This window comes from Pezoporus occidentalis, unplaced genomic scaffold (assembly GCF_034315485.1).
Source record: "Pezoporus occidentalis ecotype Australia unplaced genomic scaffold, CSIRO_AGI_Poc_V1 ctg244, whole genome shotgun sequence".
Classification (NCBI taxonomy): domain Eukaryota; kingdom Metazoa; phylum Chordata; class Aves; order Psittaciformes; family Psittacidae; genus Pezoporus; species Pezoporus occidentalis.
In genome coordinates this window covers 761,170-779,796 of record NW_026914330.1, presented here as the reverse complement: position 1 = coordinate 779,796, position 18,627 = coordinate 761,170, and the positions used below count along the sequence as shown (strand labels likewise).

At 58.7% G+C, this 18,627-nt stretch overlaps 2 protein-coding genes across 8 annotated transcripts; one reads left to right on the top strand and one right to left on the bottom strand.

The window, feature by feature from the left end:
• The first annotated feature begins 340 nt into the window (after positions 1 to 340).
• Positions 341 to 17,158, top strand: AGBL5 (AGBL carboxypeptidase 5). Of its 7 annotated transcripts, XM_062622661.1 has the most exons (15): positions 346 to 626; positions 880 to 1,051; positions 2,093 to 2,259; positions 3,540 to 3,717; positions 4,898 to 5,076; positions 5,719 to 6,274; positions 7,819 to 7,988; positions 10,682 to 10,817; positions 11,083 to 11,273; positions 11,865 to 12,073; positions 15,618 to 15,733; positions 16,010 to 16,053; positions 16,209 to 16,357; positions 16,536 to 16,624; positions 16,764 to 16,976. In XM_062622661.1, exons 1-15 carry the CDS (start codon positions 430 to 432, stop codon positions 16,830 to 16,832), a joined length of 2,622 nt encoding a protein of 873 aa, XP_062478645.1. In that variant the 5' UTR covers positions 346 to 429; the 3' UTR covers positions 16,833 to 16,976. The 7 variants fall into 7 exon arrangements, with proteins under 7 accessions (XP_062478642.1, XP_062478641.1, XP_062478643.1 ...); XM_062622659.1 differs by having other exon boundaries at positions 344 to 626; positions 16,209 to 16,624; positions 16,764 to 17,158; XM_062622660.1 differs by having other exon boundaries at positions 345 to 626; positions 16,536 to 17,158.
• Positions 17,112 to 17,444, bottom strand: OST4 (oligosaccharyltransferase complex subunit 4, non-catalytic). The gene has a single exon (XM_062622667.1). The coding sequence runs from the start codon at positions 17,391 to 17,393 to the stop codon at positions 17,280 to 17,282; it is 114 nt and encodes a 37-aa protein (XP_062478651.1). The 5' UTR covers positions 17,394 to 17,444; the 3' UTR covers positions 17,112 to 17,279.
• Between the last annotated feature and the right edge of the window lie 1,183 nt (positions 17,445 to 18,627).

Genomic DNA, 18,627 nt, shown 5'->3' with positions numbered 1-18,627 from the left:
TGTGCGCGAGTGTACATATAGATGTATGTGCCTGTGTCCATGTATGTGTATGTGTTGGAGTTGTGCACATGTATATGTGTGTGCTTGTGTGCGTACGTGTGCCTATGCATGTGTTCTTACGCACATGTGTGCATGTACACATGGTTTTATGTACATGTATGTATGTATGTATGGGTGTGCGCATACACGTGTGTGCTACGCATGTGTGAGCACACGTGTGCAGACACAGACGTGCCCGCTACCTCCCAGCCTGGAGGCGTGGCTAGCGGTGGGGGTGTGGCCAGGGCGGGGGCGCTGTCCAACGAGCGGGTGCGCTGTTGGGGGGCGGTGAGCCAATGGGCGGTGGCGTTGCTGTTGCTAGGCTGCGCGGCGGGCCGGGCCTGGGCCAGGCAGGACGGCGGGGCAAGGCGATGAGCGGGCTCGGCAGCCATGGAGATCCGCTGCGGGGGGCTGCTCTTCAGCTCCCGCTTCGACTCGGGCAATCTGGCTCGTGTCGAGCAGGTGGAGCCGCTCGGGGCGGGGGGCGGCCCCGCGGCCTGGGGCACCGCCCTCCCCGCCGCCGACTATGAGTTCAATGTGTGGCTGCAGCCTGACTGTGCCCAAACCGAGTACGAGAATGCTAACAGGTACCGGCGGGGCCGGGGGCTGAGGAGACAGGGGAGAAGGGCAGGCTGGCGGGGTTGAGGGCCCCAGGGGGCTGGTGCGGAGGAGGGGGAAGGCACTGACCGTGGAGCTGGAGGAGGGGGGGTCTGGGAGCCTGTGCCCCGACCAGGGTCTGACGGGTTCCTGGCGTGCGGGGTGGCCGATGAGGGCCGGGGGTGTACGGTGGACTCAGGCACCCCAGGGCAGGGGCTGACCCCGCGGTGCCGCCCGCTGCAGGTCCTGGTTCTACTTCAGCGTGCGGGGGGGTGCTCCGGGGAAGGTGATCAAGCTGCACATCGTGAACATGAACAAGCAGAGCCGGCTGTACTCCCAGGGCATGTCCCCCTTCGTGAGGACCCTGCCGGTGCGGCCTCGCTGGGAGCGCATCCGGGAGCGGCCCAGCTTCGAGGTACGGGTGCTAGGGCTGGGGGATGTCCTGAGGGCCCTGAAGCTGGTAACAGGCAGTGAGAAGAACCTGGGTTTGAGGGGATAGCACTGGGGACACGGACATCTCTCGCTCACCAGTGACCTCCAGCCTGTGGCAGGGCAGAATGAGGTTGGGAGAGCTGTTTTGTACTTTGGCAGCCCCATGGGAGAGGTTGGGGTTTGGGGGTAGTGTCAGAGCCCCTTCCCAGGGCTGAGGAGGAGCTGGGGGACCCCAGAACTGTGCTGGAAGCACTCCTGGTGCTTCCCTTCCCTTTTGTCAGCTCTTTGTGATGAGCTGTCGGGGTGTTGGTGCCCCCATGAGAGGAATGGCTTGGGGATAGAGCCCAGGGAACTGCAGATAGCAGGAATAGCCATGACCACAGCTGATCCTTGCAGCCCTATTAAGCTGTTTAGGCCCAGAACAGGGGTTTGCTTGTTCTGGCACTTTCTGTCTGTGGTCTGGCAGGAGCTGCCCCGGGGAGAGTCACTTGTGGGTGCCCTGGGTAATCCCTGCACGATGCCTACTGCTGTGGGGGGCAACAACCCCCCTGGCATGCCTCCAGTTCTGTCCCATGGAACAGGGGCCAGAGAGTCTCCCATCCCTGCCAAAAGACCTGACAACGCTTGATTTGACCTGTGCCAGCACCAGGGAGAGATGCAATGTGCAGATGAGCTTTGCAGTTCTCATTAACTTTATGAAGTGTCCCACATTAGAGCGTTGCTCAGTCTTTGAGGGCTGGTGGCTGCCAGGATGAGGAGGAATTCCTGGCTTGTCCCCAAAGGTTTTGTTGTCTCTTCAGGGACCTATGTGCAGTACGGGGGGGGAGCGTGCATGTGGGACCAAAAAGCTAGCCTGGCATGTGGGGTGATGTGAACAAAGCTGGCTGGGAGCATGGCTTTGCTTCCTGTGTGCCCAGAGAAGGGCAAGAAGCTGCAGGCATGGTGCGGCTGTGGGCGCATGGGCTCAGCGGCTGCTCCTGGGGCTGCCGCGCCTTCGCTCAGCTCTGCTTTGTGTCCATCCCAGATGGTGGAGACGCAGTTTGTGCTGTCCTTCGTGCACCGCTTCCTGGAGCACCGCGGGGCCACCACCTACTTTGCCTTCTGCTACCCCTTCTCCTACACGGAGTGCCAGGAGATGCTGGCGCAGCTGGACAGCCGTTTCCAGGAGTGCCGGCACATGTCTCCTAGCAGGTGCGCTCTCCCTGCGCCTGGCCCTGTCCTGCTGGGCTGTGTCGCTGCTGCAGAAGCATGATGGTGTCCACCTCGAGGTCTCTGGCCCCCCCAACTCTCCCTGGCATCCACATGGGCTTTGCTTCTCTGGACCCCAGCTCCACAGCTTCAGCAGCTTCCCCCAAGCATGTGCTTCCAAGGGGTTCCAGAGGGTCTTTGGGCCAAATCACACTGGCATTCCTAAGAGCAGGTATCCACCAGGCGGGAGAGGCTGAGGGGCAGCCCTTGGTTTGAGGAGAGGAGATTATCAGAAGTCAATATCTCAATTGCTTTCTCCCTCCTGGCTGCATGGAGATCCAGGCATCAGCTCCTGCTGCTCCCTTCCTCTGCAACTGCTGCACTGGGCTCTTTGTGAATTGGTCTAGGAAGCTCCCCTAGTCCCAGAAGTCCGAGGAGAACTTAGTTCCGGCTGAGGGGTAGAGGGCAGAGCCAGTCTTCAGGTATCTCTGTGGAGAGCTTTCTTCTGCAGCCCCTCTTGGCCCTGGAGGCTTTCCAAACCTCCAGCAGCACCAGAATCATAATCCCTTTTCTTATACAGGAATTCATTCTTAAATTGTCATGTGGTAGTGAACGGTGAGAAGTTCAAAACCTGGCAGTCTTGACAGTGCTATTGCAGTGTCTGCAGGTCAAACTCACCTGCTGGAGTGAAGCCCCTGAGCCACTCAGGCTGGTGGCAGGGCTGGGTGATCCCCAACCAACCCCTGCTGCAGGAGGCCCCAGCTCCCTCAGCACGGCGGGATCTGCTGGAGTCCAGCTTGGGCTGTCAGCACTGCAAGGTGGGTCATGCTTCTGTTTGCATGCCATCATTGCATCCAAGCCCCAGGTCCAGTGCTGGTCCTGGCTGTTTGTCTCGTGCTGAGGCTGTGGTGACCCTGTGCAGACCTCGCTGGGGCTGCCAAGGGCCAGGGGTTATCAATCAGGGGTTATTTCCCCACCTGACTGGTCTTGTGTTGTGACAGTGGGATGACCTGGTCAGTCCTGGTTGACCTGGGGGTGGTGAACCCTCAGGGAGCAGAGCAAGCACAGACACATGTGGTCCCAGAGAGGCAGCTAGAGGCGGAGTTTGGGCTGTAGGTGTGGAGAGCATCCACTGACCAGCTCCTTAAGGACACCACCAGCAACATCCCTAGCTGAGGCTCAGCACCCTGGCCCTTGCTCTCCAGCCCAGCAGCACACTCAGCTGCTCACTTCCCTGAAGGGGAGGCTCTGACCTGCACTGATCATCTCCCCTCACCCTGCAGCCCCCTTGACTCTGTCTATTACCACCGGGAGCTGCTCTGCCATTCCCTGGACAAGCTGCGAGTAGACCTGCTCACCATCACCTCGTGCCACGGCATGCTGGAGAAACGGGAGCCCCGGCTGGACAAGCTCTTCCCAGATACCGCCACACCCCGGCCTCGCCGCTTCGCAGGGAAGAGGGTGAGCTGCTGCGCCAGCTTCAGGGCTGTGCTGGGGACGGTGTGTGGCCAGCAGCTCCCTGTGCTGGGAGCTTGCTGCCACCTTCAGGTGTCTGATGTGAAAGGTGGTGTGTCCTGAATGCTGGGTGGAGTGCAAAGAGTACTTTAATGGCTTTAAACTGACAGAGGGGAGATTTACATGAGCTCTTAGGCAGAAGTTCTTCCCTGTGAGGGTGGTGAGGCCCTGGCACAGGTTTCCCAGAGAAGCTGTGGCTGCCCCATCTCTGGCAGTGTTCAAGGCCAGGTTGGATGTGGCTTGGAGCAACCTGCTGTAGTGGAAGGTGTCCCTTCCCATGGTAGGGATTGGAACTGGATGAGCTTTAAGGTCCCTTCCAACCCAAACCACTCTGTGATTCAATGATTCTATGAGTAGGGAGTCTGTGAGATCCCATGTCAAGGCGCAGAAGCCTGCCAGGAGCATCTGCAGCATCTCAGCACCGTGAAATGCCTTCTGGTAGCACCATGTGCCTGTTCCTCTGGGCAAAAATGAGCATCTCATTGTCTAGAGGTTTGCTCTGTTCTCCTTCTAGCTGTGTTGCTCCATTAAGCTATGAAGGAATTGATGGAAGTGCTGTGCATGTACCTGGGGTGTCAGCCCCCACTGCCGTGGCTGGGGCCTGTCTGCCAGGAACAGGACAAGCAGGGAGCTCCCTCTGATGCTGCACAGAGCTGGGATGGGCAGCCAGGAGGATGTGGGTGTATCTCTGCTGAGCAGCTCCTGCCAAGAGAAGGACTCTTCAGGATGTGCTTTGTGTTACCCTGCAGCCAGGCTTGTGCCCTGCTGTGCAGGATCACTCAGGGCTTTCCCCTGGGGGCTCCTCTGTGCCTATGCTCTGGTTCCTCCTGGCAGCAGGCTGCAGGGCTCTGGCCCTTTGGTCTCATGCAGGGATATGCAGCCTTATTTTAAGCAGGACTTAGGAGAGGCACTGGGCAAAGAAGCCACTGAAAACTCTTGCATTGCCGTGCCAGTACTGAGCTGTCTGCTCTATGTACAGGTCTTGGCTCCATCTCAGGCACCACAATGCCTGGCTGCAGACCAGGAGCTGCCCCAGGGAGTGATTGGCACCTTGGCAAAGCCATTGCAGCATCACTGCAGAGGCAGGAACCTGCTCCTCATTCCTCACCTGTCTGTTTACCCCCAGGTGTTTTTCTTGAGCAGCAGAGTCCACCCAGGAGAAACACCCTCCAGCTTCGTCTTCAACGGCTTCCTGGACTTTATCCTGCGTGAGGAGGACCCCCGTGCCCAGATGCTGAGGCGGATGTTCGTCTTTAAGCTCATTCCCATGCTGAACCCTGATGGGGTGGTGCGAGGCCACTATCGGTGAGTGAGCATGGGCCAGGGTCCAAGCTGGCCCATTCTCTCCTGTTTGGAGCCTGCTGTGTGTTTCATGGTGGCTGGGAAGAACAGGTCCACAATCCAGGCTCTCCCTGTTCCTCGCTGGGATCTCTGGTGAGGTCTTGGGGCTGCTGTTGCCTGTATATGTCACCTCCCAGGTCAGGGCTTTCTTGCTTCAGGGAGCAGCACTGCCCTGTGCCTTTGAGGCACTGAGGTGCTGCCCTGTCCTGGCATGTTGGAGCTGGGCTGGCTCCAGGGAGCAGGGAGATCACTCAGGGCTCTGTCTCACTGTGGCAGGTGCCCCTCCAGAAGAGAGGTTCTTGGCTGCTCTGGGGCAGAGTCTCTGCCCACTTGGCCAGGATAGAGCCCAAAGCGTCAGCCATTACCAACCCAGGGAGGTTGTGAATGCTCCATCCCTGGCAGTGTTCAAGACCAGGTTGGATGAGGCCTTGGGTGATATGGTTTAGTGTGAAGTGTCCCTGCCCACGGCAGGGGGGTTGGAACTTGATGATCTTAAGGTCCTTTCCAACCCTAACTATTCTATGATTCCAAGACAAGGTCAGTCTGCCTTCACAGAATGGATGGTGCTGCACAAAGGACCTTACATCTCCTCTGTTCTTGCAACAGAACTGACTCCCGTGGGGTAAACCTGAACCGCCAGTATCTCAACCCTGATGCCGAGCTGCACCCCGCAGTGTATGGAGCCAAAGCCATCCTCCTGTACCACCACGTTCACAGCCGTGTCCTACCAGGCTCTCCCGACTGGAGGACGTACATCTCCCCACTCGGTACCAGCTCATTAAGCACAAAATCCTACAACCATTCCATCCACAGCAGCACCCTGTCCTCACAGGCAGCCCTCTCGGAGCTGGAGAAAGCCAATAACCTCCACAACTCACCCAGGGCCTGGCGTGCCAGCATGTACTTCAGCCCCTCTCAGGAAGCCCAGCTCCCGGGAGTGCCGCCCTCCCACCAGGGCAGCAAAGACCCGGCTGTCTGGATTCTCTCTTCGAGCTGCACCTTAGAGCACTGTGAGGAGGAAGCCCAGAGGCCTCCAACACCTCTCCCTGAAGCCATCCCACCCCAGGACAGTGGGCTGGCCTACTACGTTGATCTCCACGGGCATGCCTCCAAGCGTGGCTGCTTCATGTATGGCAACAGTTTCAGTGATGAAAATGATCAGGTGAGGGCAGGAAATAAGAGCATGGAGGTGGCAGTGCAAGCTGGGACCCCCTCGCTGCCCTGCCCCATTCCCAGTCTTCTGAACATTCCTCCCCACTGCTGGGAGGGGGGTGGGAGCTCCCTGTCAGGATAGGGCTGGTGCACCTCAGGCCTACTTTGCCTTCTGTCCCCAGGGGGTGGTGTGTATGTGTGTGTACTGTTCTCCTCCTCCTCTTCCTCCTCTCCCAGGCCTGTGTCTGGAATGGCAGCAGCAGGTCATAGAATCACAGGTTGGAAGGGACCTCAAGGATTGTCTGGTCCGACCTTTCTAGGCAAAGCAGGACCTAGACTTGATGACCCAGCACCCTGTTTAGACAATCTTAACAGTGTCCAATGCTGGGGAATCCACCAGTTCCCTGGGGATATTATTCCAGGGGATGGTTTTACTCATTGTGCAAAATTGTCCTTTTGTATCTGGTCAGAATCTCTCTGTTAGTAACTTGTGCCCATCGCCCATTATCTTTCCCAAGTGACTCCTTGTAAAAGGGGGATTCTCTCTTTTCTTTGTAGCCACCCTTTAAGTATTGGAACATGGGGATAAGGTCTCCCCTCAACCTTCTTTTCTCCAGGCTGAACAAGCTCAGCTCTCTCAGCCTTTCCTCACATGGCTGCCCAGTTCTCAGCTCATCTTTGTGGCCCTTCTCTGGAACTCTCCAGCACGTCCATATCTTGTTTTTTGTACAGTGGGAATCAAAACTGGACATGATATTCCCAGTGGACAATGCTGAGTGGGACAGTGACATTTTTATTTCTACTGGTGATGTCCTTGTTGATGTTCCCCAGCATTCTGTTGGTTTTCTTTGCGGTGGCTGCACACTGTTCACCCCTTTTCCCAGGTGCAAGACTCTTGTCCTTGAACTCCATAAGGTTCTTCTTAGCCAACTCTTCCAGCCTGCCCAGGTCATCCTGCAAGGTGGCTCTCCCTTCCAAAGTGTCTACTTCCCCAGTCAGTTTGGGATCATTGGGAGGCTTCATCAGGGTACATCTGATCCCATTTTTCCAGATCTTTTATGAAGACACTGAGCAGCATCGGGCCCAGTATCTATCCCTGGGGGACCCCCCTGGTGACAGAGAAGGAGCTGTTTACCACCACCCTCGGGAAGCAGCCAGTCAGCCAGTTTCCACACAAGCACACAGAAACTTGGTTGGACCATAACATATTGGTTCTGGCTTTCACCCTGGGGAGCTAGCATGGACAGGACAGAGGAGCTGCCCCTTCCTCTCCTAAGGAATAAGAGTATGTGGAAGAGCTATGCTGCCAGGCCCCTTGCTACCCATAAGCAGGTTGTGGGAGAGCCCAGCTTCTGCCTCTCGCTGCTGGAGATGGGCAGAGGGCAGGCAGCATTCCCCAGGGAAGGGCTTGAGCTTGTGAGACACTGAAATTGGGCAGAGCAGGCACAGCTGACACCCCAGCACATCCCAGAACTTGGTACTGGTTGTGCTGTAACAGGAGGGACAGCCATGGACCCTCCCTAAGTCAACCATGTGCCCTTCTGTGCATCGCAGGTGGAGAACATGCTCTTCCCCAAACTCATCTCCTTGAACTCACCTTACTTTGACTTCATGGGCTGCAACTTCTCGGAGAAGAACATGTATGCCAAAGACAAGCGGGACGGGCAGTCAAAGGAGGGTAGCGGGCGAGTGGCCATCTACAAAGCCCTGGGGATCATCCACAGGTAGGCAAACCTCTGCATGCTCACAGAGCGTCCATGCCAGCTGCTCTGGCTGGCTCACATCTGTTGTGGAAGAGGGAAAAGTGTCCTGCTGGATGCAGGATGTTAAGGAAAGTTGAACCTGGTTCTGGGGGGCAGCCATGTCCTGCACAGCTCTCTGGTGAGGGTGGGACTGGCTGAGAGGAGCACTGGATGCTCAGTGTGCACAGAAGGTGTTACAAATGTTTATTGCATTGAGCTGATCTCCTAAAATATTAAGTATGAACTCCCCTGCTTCTCAGTTTCATAGGTTTTAGTATTCTATGTGAAAAAAAATCGTCCCACAGCAAAAGCTAATACTGGCAAAAGGGTGAAGAGTTCACCAGTTTCTCCTGGCCTTGAGGCCGGGACCCGGCTGTGCCAGACACTGCCACATTCCTGTGCCACCAGTGGTGTTCTGCTTCATAGAATCACAGAATGGTTTGGGTTGGAAGGAACCTTAAAGCTCATCCAGTTCCAACCCCCTGCCATGGGCAGGGACACCTTCCACTAGAGCAGGTTGCTCCAAGCCCCTTCCAACCTGGCCTTGAACACTGCCAAGGATGGGGCAGCCACAGCTTCTCTGGGGAACCTGTGCCAGGGCCTCACCACCCTCAGAGGGAAGAACTTCTTCCTCAGATCTCATCTCAATCTCCCCTCTGTCAGTTCAAAGCCATTCCCCCTTGGCCTGTCCCAACATACCCTTGGACAAGATTCACAGCCTAGCTCCTCCTCCTCCCATACCTCCCATCTCTTCACGTCCCTCCTGCAGCTGCTCTGGCTTCATGTCATCACTCTCATAGAACTCTTATGCACGACTTCCCAGAAGGAATTCTTTTATTTCCTAGATGTTTATATTCATATTGAGCTGTAATTAAATCCTGTTGAGTTGCAATGGGCTCTACTTCCCCAGACTTTGCACGCAAGATTGCCATGCAAGATTGCAGCCTCAACCACTCTGTGATTCAGTGAGTTGAAGATATTTACGTGATCCACAGCAGCTACATGCCTCCCTCTAGCAACAGATGGGATATTTTTGGCCTGTTGTGGTTGCTGGGAACGTAAAAATGACTGAGGCAATCAGATCAACAGCCTGGCTTACCCTCTCCTGGCCCTGGCCAGATGCAGGTGCTGAGGAAAGAGTACGAAAAGCGTGTAATGCATTCGTAGTAGATGCTGCGTTTCCCACAAATCTGTGGTTTCAGATTTCCTGCCAGACTTCCTGCCAGCCCTGGACTACCCCAGAAACCCCCATATCCCTTCTGCAGACAGCTGCTCTCTGTGGGTGTGGTTCCATGGCTGGTGCTGGGCCAGGCTGCCAGCAGAGGTAGTGGCTCCGTGGCTCCTTTCTTGCCCCTATTTCCTCAGCACTCGCTGTGCACTTCTGCTGCTTCCCTGAGGGTCAGGAAGCGTCTGATCCACCTAAACCAGCCCTGCAGTAACAAATACCTGAGATTTTGAGGCTCAGGCTGCTGGTTTAGCTGCTTGTGTGGCTGTTTGCTGTTGCTAGCAGGGAAGAGCCCGTTGTTAATCCATCAGTGACACCCTGAAAAGGGGCAGGTGTCAGGAGGGCACTTGGTGCTTGTGCTGTGTCAAGCACATGCAGAGAAAGATGCTTGGGTTCTTGTTGGGCAGATGCAAGCTGTCCCAGGTGATGGTGCTATTGCCCTTCTCTCCTTCATGCTCTAACAGGACTCGATTGGTAACATTCTGGGGACCAAGATCAGGCTGTCTGGCAGCTCTATCCCTGGATTGTCATTTTTCAAAGAGTCATCAAATGATTTGGGTTGGAAGAGACCTTAAAGCTCATTCAGTTCCAGCCCCCTGCCATGGGCACGGACACTTTCTTGTATACCATGTTGCTCCAAGCCAAGTCCAACCTGGCCTTGAACACTGCCAGGGATGGGGCAGCCACAGCTTCTCTGAGCAACCTGTGCCAGGGCCTCACAACCCCCACAGGGAAGAATTTTTCCCTAATTTAAATCTCACCTCTGCCAGTTTAAAACCTGTCCCTACAGGCCCTTGTAAAAAGTCCCTCTCCACATTTCTTGTAGGCCCCCTTTAGGTATTAGAAGACTGTTATAAGGTCTGCCCTGAGCCTTCTCTAGGCTGAAGAAGCCCAGCTCTCTCAGCCTGTCTCCATAGCAGAGGTGCTCCAGCCCTCAGGTCGTCTTTGTGGACATCCTCTGGACTCACACCAGCAGCTCCACATCCTTCTTATTTTGGAGCTCCAGAGCTGGACACAGGACTGCAGGTGGGGTCTCACCAGAGCAGAGGTGGAGAATCCCCTCTCTCAACCTGCTGAAGGACATGGTTGGTTTCTGCGCTGTTTTTTGACAACAGATGCGGTGTTTGGCTTTCTCCAGCCATCAGGGAACCTCTTCCTCCCTGTCACCTTTCAGAGATGGCCGAGTGAAGCCTCACAAAGGCCTCGCAGCCCCTCAGAACTCTTGGGTGCTACCTCTTGAGGCCTGTGGGCTCACGTAGGTTGTGTTTCTCAGGAGATCCCTGACTCCATTATCTTCCTCTTCCGGTAGTTTTCTCCTGGAGCCCCATCTCCAGGCAGCAGGTCACAGCAAGAGCCCCAGCCAGCAGGGTCTGAGGGGGACCCCAGACTTCTTCCAAGAGGAAGCAGCCATGGATCCACTCTGTAATGTGGGCTTCCTTCTGCTCCACAGCTACACACTGGAGTGCAACTACAACACGGGACGCTTTGTGAACACCATCCCTGTGGCCTGCCATGACAATGGGAGGGCCAGCCCACCGCCCCCCGCTGCTTTTCCCTCCAAATACACCGTGGAGTTGTTTGAGCAGGTGAGGGGGTTCCTGCCCACGGGAAGGGTGTCCTGCTTGGGGCTGCAGCGCCTCTAGTGCCTTCAGCAAGGGGCAGCGGGTCCCTGGGGCTGCGCTTGCCCTGCACATGCATGTGCAGAGAGAGATCCCTATGGGAACACTCCTCCATTGGAGCCTGTGAACAAGCTTGGGGTTTGTCTGTGATTTGGGGTTAGGTTTCCTTCAGAGGAAGGAGCTGCTGCTCCTTCATGGAGTCTTTCTCACCAGTTGCCTTCCCCCCTGACAGGTTGGGAGAGCCTTGGCTGTGGCAGCGCTGGACATGGCAGAGTGCAATCCCTGGCCCCGGATCATCCTTTCGGAGCACAGCTGCCTCAGCAACCTGCGAGCCTGGATGCTGAAGCACGTGCGCAGCATGAAGGGTGCCAGCGGGGGCCCATGGAGGAGAGGAGGTTCCAAGACTCCCCCCAGGAGCTCCATGTAAGTGCCTGATGCATTATGTGCTTATGGGCTGCAGGATAATACCAGTTAGAGATTATAAACGTGAGTTACCCAGCATCTACTGAGGCCATGGTGTATCTGCTTGCTGTTCTGCCTCGCTGGGGCCCATGCATGTCCATGCTGAGTTTGTGAGCTGCAGGTGTGGGTACCCTCAGCAATCAGGCACCACAGGCAAGAGTGGTGCGCAGCCATGCAGGGGGAAGCTGTTCAGGATTCTCCTGCCCCAGTAACCTGGGAAGTGATTATGCTGTCCACATAGAGCAACAGCATCTCTTCTGCTTCCCCTCCTTCTCCCCAGATCAGACTGGGATGGAGGAGGGACTGGGAACTCTGCAACTGTGCTGCTGCCTTGACAGTGATATACAGCATGGGGGACTGGGGGCTGCAGCTGCTCAGGGACAGCCCCTAGTGATTTTCCCATCCCCAGCAGCTCACCAGCTGCTGGAGAGAAGTCCAGGGGTCTGATGGAGATGTTGTCTGCAGCAGCCTTACACTGCTGCAGGGGTTTGGTAGAGGAAGACCCTTCTCCTCAGAGCCAGTCTGAGTCTCCTATTCCTCATCCCCTTTCAGCAGGCTCTCCACCTCAAACTCCGATAACGCCCTGTCCCGCATAAGGAGCTTCAGCAATGGTACCAGTGGGAGCGGCAGCAGCCAGCAGGATTCACCACGGATCAAAGTCTCCCCCAGCTTCACCTTCAGCTGCAGCAGGCCCTTGGGTCTGGCTGCTGCGAGCCAGAGTCCTCTGAAGCGCAGCACCAGAGCCCCGGCACCAGGCAGAGGTAAGCTGGGCTGGGAGCCCCTCATGCACTTGATCCAGGACCTGTCAAGCTGCTGTGTGAAGCCACAGCCCTGAGGAGAGCTCTGTGCCAGTGTAACATGTGCTTTTACGTAATAAAAGTGGGTTTGTGCAGAAGAAGTACGTGTGAGCCACCATCCTGTCCCCTCAGAAGGGCCCTGGATGCCATGTGCAGCTCTCCTCTCTGTCCCTAGCAAAGTAGCCCGGGCTGGGTCAGGACAGACACCACACAGCGAGACCCAGGGCTTCTCCTGCCTGGAGGTGGCCCAGCTGAGCCCTGCCCCACGGCTCTGCTCCCCTGGCTGGGTAGAGGATGCCCACTGCTTTGGGACCCAGAGGGACTGTCCGCTAGTGGCTTCTGCAGAAGCTGGCATATAAAACCTTGCTAGGGCCCCAGCCACTTGCAAGGCCTGTGGGATACACCAAAGTGCCTTTTTCCTTCCCAGGCACCTGCTGCACAGCGGCACATTGTGGCACATGACTCAAGTCATGGTGAGGCAGGCTGGCAATGCTGTAATTAGTCATTGGGCCCTTTGAACGTGCATCAAGTCCTGTCCTGGTGGGGGCCGACTGGCAGCACCAAGCTGCCTGCAGAGCTGGGAGACAGGCCCCGGTGAGCCCCATGGCTGCACTGTGTTCTGGCAGCAGGGGCTGCTGAAACAAAGCAAGGTGCTCCTGTGCCAGCTTCCTGGCTCTGGGGCAGGGACCTCAGCACTGATCGGGCCCCTTGGTGGTTTGGTGCTGCAGGGGAAGCTCCAGTGCCCTGCACTGCTCTGTGGGCTGGTCCCACAGGCTCCCAGTCTAAGCAGAGAGGCTTGACTGGAAGCCTCAGTCTGCTGTGGGGCTGGTTGGCTCAGAGCCCAGAGAGGGAAGGTGTGTGAGCGAAGGGCCATTTCCAGGGGTGAGGGGCTGCCTGTGTGACTGGTGTGAGTGTTGCTGTGATTGTGCCGAGGGTCTGCGTTCTGGTGCTGCTCTGGGGAAGAGCCAGCTGCATTTCCCACTGTCAGCTTCCTTCTCTTGCTCCGCCTGTGTTCCTTGCGTTGCTTCGTCCCCTGTGTTTGCTTGCCAACACTGTAGTGTCTGTGTCTCATCTGCCATGAGAACATGGCAGGGAGGAAATAAACAGTTTGTGTTCTCATGGGCACGTTGTAATGCCTGGTCCTTCTGCCGTGCATGCCGGGCCCCAGAGCCCAGGGGAGCAGCCCACTGACACGATCCCCACTGCTTGGAAGTCAGTGACAGTTGGGCACATGAGCAGGAAGTGACCTTTTGAGGAGCTGGAAGGGAAGAGCTCATCTCAGTAGGGCAGATCAGTGGTGTTCTGCCTCCCTCATCTGTGTTCTCTGCTTCCTGGCTGTCAGCGTGGCATCCCTTGGCAAGGGGCATAACGGCCAGCAGAGCTGAGCACCTGGTGGGATGTGATCTTGGAACTGAGATGTGACTCTTCTGTCCCTGCCCTGGCATCACCTGACAGCACTCCCTGCTGCCTCATCTGGGTCTTCCATGGCTCCCTGCATGCAAGAGGCCCGGCACTGCTGCGTCTGCACAGGGAAGTGCAGGCCAGGAATGCTTTGACCCCCCAGTTTTGTCTGTTGTTGCTGCTTTCCCACCAGTGGTGCCATCCTGGGGTGGTGCCAGGATGCTGTCACAGCTGCCAGGAAGGAACTGGGAATGCTCAGCCCTGGCTGCCACCAGCCAGGTGTGACAGGATAGGGGTTAAGTGGCACAGGATGAAGCCACTGCTCCTGAGCCATGTCTCATCCTTCCCCACCCTGTGCATGTGCTGCCCTGTGCACCTCTGCCTGTATGGGACAGGCAGGACATCCCCACAGGCCATGCCTAAGGGCAAGAGGAGGCTGCCTACCACTGGGGCCTGGTGGGACAGCTGGCCCAGAGTGATGGCCAGTCCGTTGGGGACTTGCTGCTTGGGATAGAGTCTGAAAAGCATCTGAGACGTGTCCCCATCCCAGCTGCATCCTCTTTGCCTGGCAGGAAGACTCTTTCCTGGAGGGCCCATCCCACTATTCATGCGCTGTGCCAACTGGGCAGCCCTGGCCATGGTGGGGTCTGGTGTTCCCACAGACACAGTGGGTGTTCAGTGGTCAGCAGAGCTGCAGGCACTACCAGGCAGCTCTCATCTCCTTCCTTGCAGCTGCCCTGTCTGAGGAGCAGTGGAACTGGGGAGGGAAGGGCTGGGCCATGCAGTGGTGTGGCAGGAGCCATTTTCCCAGAGGGCTGCTCTGCCACGTTCAGACCCCCCCATGCTCCAGCCCGGAGCCCTGCGCAGTTCCTGCATTGGCCAAGCCCATGGACCAGGCTGGACCTGTTTTCTGCCCATCCTTGCAAATGCCAGGGTGAGGAGAGGGGTCTGTAGGGCCCCACTGACCTTTCTGTGGCTGCCACTGGCCTTTGCTGGCTGGAGTTTGTCAACAAATTGTGCCGTTTCGGTTGTGACAAGATTAAGAGCTATTGAAAGTAAAGCCACCACCCTGAGCGAGTGCTTGTGTGTGTCACCAACCTGCCCCAGCATGGGCTTTGCAACAGTCCGACTCCTGTGTGGGGCCTTAACTCACTGTGGGGTTCCCCATGGTTCATTTGGGCATTTCACTGTTGTAAATGCTGTTGGGGGGACCTTTGTGTGTCCCCACAGGGTTAGTCCTGTTGAACACCAGCAGCATGGCCAGCCATGCCAAGGGCCAGTGCTCCGCATGCTGCCTGCTGGGCTTATCTCTCCAGTAGCAGGGCTCTATGCTTGCCCTGCACTTGCCCCAGGCTGCCCAGGAGCCTGGCTTTGCCACATCCTATGGAGGCGATGGGCACCTTCCCTGGGCCTGGTGCCCCCATCAGCCTCCCGGGTCTGCCTGGCACAGCTGGTTCAGAGCCCATTGCACCAGTGAGCATGAACCAGGATTGGGCCCTGGCTCCCCAGTCCTGCCTGTGCTGTCCCTACCCATCTCCTGCACTCCAGCACAGGCACAAAGCACAGTCCTCGGCCACAGCCTTGTTCTGCGGTGACTGAGACGGGTGTCTGGTGCTGCTGCTTCTGGCTTCAGTTCCCACCAGCAGCCTTGGCCCCACGCTGAGTTGCTGAGTCCTGTCATGGTCCTTCCTGCTGGTACCTCAGCAGCTTCCAAAGCAGCTCCTCCCGCTCTTTGACTCTGGGGCTGCAACTCAGCAGCCTGGCCATGGCAAGGCCAGCAAGCAGCTCTGTCCCAGCTCTCCTGGCTAAAAGTACACACTGCAGTGGCCAGGAGCTCAGTGCATGGCTGCTGTGGTGCAGGGAATGGTGCCTGACTCAGTAGTGTGGGGATGCATCATGCCCATTGGCTGGGCACACACTCCAGTGTGGCTGTGGAGCTGCAGCGGCTCAGTGGTGCTGCCAGCACATGTGTCTCCATGTGCCAACCCTGTCTTGTGCTGGCTCTGTGTGCTGAGCTCAGGCAGCCGCTGCCCTGCTGCAGCTCAGAGGCCCCTCACCACCCCAGTGTGTGCCCGGCACAGGCTGAGCTCTATTGTTTGTCACACAGGGACCCTGCCATTGGGCACCCAGACAGCACCAAGCACAGGCACCAGCCACGGTCCACGGAAGGCCCAGCAAGGTGCAGAAGAGCCGGTGGCTGATCATGGCCCAGCACAGCTGCAGGTACTGCAGGGTGCTGGGGGGGCTGCCCCATGGCTCTGGGGTTTCTGGGGGTAGTGGGGTAAGGAACGTGCAGGGATGCACACTGTGAGCTGTCATACCCTATCTGTGGGGCTCCACTGGGAGCTTCTGCCCATCATAGACATTTCCTGAGCCTTACAGACAGCTGGGGCAAGGGTGAAGGCCTGGCTGGGTGGCTTTCTCCCCTGCAGCCATGGGGGGTTCCTGTGAGGAACATACTCCCTAGGTCACCGACCTATTCTCCTCTCCTCTTTATAGGTGATCCCCAGGAAGCTGGATGCCAGGAGGGCAGAGCAACCCGGGTAGGTGTGGAGGCACCCCACAGCATGGGGCACCCCTGAACTGGCCCAGAGCCCACGCTGACACAGGCAGCGGGACTGGAGATGCAGGGGGATTGGGCAGAGGCACACCCACCCCAGCAGCAGCCACCTCAGGAGTGGCCCATGGGTCTCCGCAGGCGCCCCCCACGCCCCAGCAGGATCCCCGTGCGGAGGAAAGGGGCAGTGACTGGGCAGAACCCACCAGGGCTCCACACCAACAGCACCACAGCCCACCAGGCCAGGACATTCAGCCGGGACAGGCCCCAGGCCTCACAGTTTCCACCAGGTAGGGCGCGGCATGGGGCTGTGGGGCCGCAGCACCCACTCAGTGCCCAGTGCAGGAGGGGACCATCACCCCTAGGCATGGTGGGTGCCCTTGGTGTGCTGCATCAGGCCCAGGACCCCACAACCCCCAGGCCTGGGACAGCCCTAGTGGTGGCCAACACTAGTCCCTGTCCCTGCAGGGCTCTGCCCAGAGCCCCCTGCACTCCCCGAGGGCGTGCAGAGCGCCGAGGAACTCCTCCTGTGTGGGGACAAGGTCCTGCACCCCCAGGTACGGCCCTGCAGGGCTGCAGTGCGGACATGGGGACCCCTGCCCAGCTCTGCCCTATGCTGGCGGGGCCTGGGCAGAGGCGACAGTCCTGGGGAGGGGGCTCCAATCTCACTGCCCCAGCCCCTCTGCTCCCTCACAGCACCCAGCTGCAGGCCCTCCCTCGCTCAGCTCCTACCGGCAGCTCCTTTCGTTCTGCGCCGAAGCCTGACCGTGCTCTGGCACCCCGGATCCCCAGCGTGGGGCAGGGCTGGTCTCCCCCTGCCACGGGCCTTGGCCGGACTAAAGCTGTAGCAGTGCAGAGCCCTGTCTGCGGCCGCCGCACCACTCACCCCACACTGTGCCTACATCTGGAGCGGCCACCGCTGCTGGCCCACAGCAGCTCCCAGTGATAGAAGGCTCCCACCGGGGACAGCCCCGCTCCTCCCCGCGGGACCGGCGGAGGAGCCTGGCACAGGAGGGAGGGGTCAGGGATTTTTACATCATACGGTTTCGTATTGTATTACTGTGTTTCCGTTAAAGTTTGTTTGGAAGAAGCCGCGGCCTCTTGTCTCAGCGCAGCACCGCTCTGCTGTGGTTACCATGGAGCAGGGCAGCTGGGGCAGGTCTGCAGGTGAGCCAGTCTGGGGGTGCTGGTGCGGTGCATCCCCAGGCGGCCTCACTCCTGCTTCTTGGGGTTGTTGACGGCCACGTAATGGTAGAGCACGACGAGGAGGAAGAGCGACACGCCCAGCATGTTGGCGAAGATGGCGAGCTGCACGTCCGTGATCATCCTGCCGGGGGATCGCGCTGCCAGCCACGCTGGGACACCCCAGGAACCTCCAAACACCCCAACCCCGCTGCGACCTCCCCAAGTGCCCCAGTGCCCTGCCAGGACATGCCAAGGCACAGGCCACCCGCCCGGGATACCCCCGGGGCCCTCACTCCACTGGGACTCCTCCGCTCTGCCGGTGCTGCCCCAATGCCCCACTGGGACACGCCGGGACCCGCGCGGGGCAGAACTCCGGTACCGACACCCCCGTCCGTCGTACTCACGCGCTGCCGGTGCTGCCGCTACTGCCGCCACGTCTCCCTGCGCTTCGCGCGACTTCCGGTAGCGGGGGAAGGGGCGGAGCTTCTTGGAGACGTCAGACCCGCCTCGGTCTCGGCGGTGACGTCACGGCCCGGTCCCTGCCACACTGTGACGTCACGGCCGGGCTGTGGCGCGGGGCTCTCCGCGCTGCAGTGACGTCACAGCTCCTGGCCCCTGTTGGAGCCCCCCCACTCGGGCCGCCACCACCGACACCATACAAGGCCGGGAGCGGGGCAGGGGGCGGGGCCTCGGGGAGGGCGCGGCCCAGGGCGGCCGGAGCTAATTATAGGTGCTGGAAGGGGGGAGCGGGGACGGGAGCGTGTGGGGACCGCAGTGGGGTGTGCCTGGGGGTGCTGCTCCGTACTGGGCTTGATGTGGGCTGCGCAGCGCCCGCCTCACTGCCCCACTGAGCACTGATAGGGGTGACATTGCTCTGGGGGCTGGGGACAGCCATGGCTTGCTGCCCGGCCAAGCACAGCCCAGACCCCCCGGCTCCGCTTTACCCCTCCTCCCCCTCATCCCTCCCTCCCCCATCCAGCTGCCTGCAGCTGTTTGTGCTTAACCCACATCCAGCAGCCCTGGGGAGCGGCGGGTTCCCGCGCTGCTGTGCCAGGCCATGACGTCACCCCGGGGATGGCGCCAAGGCGTGATGTCAGCGCAAGGTCATGACATCACTGTGTGGCCTGGGGAAGCCATGGTGTCACTGCAGGGCCCTGTCCGTGGCGAGATGGCCACTGTGTGTCATCACCTGCTCCTGCCTGGAACCTCACTCCCGAGGCCCTGGTGACCGCTGTCCCCAGCACAGTGCCATGGGGCTCAGCACCCACTGAGACATGGCACCGGCATGGGGCCATGGCAGTGTCAGGCACCGTGTGCCCGTACCCACAGCCTGGCCCAGGGAGCCCCAGGATGGAAACCCACAAGCACAGCCGTG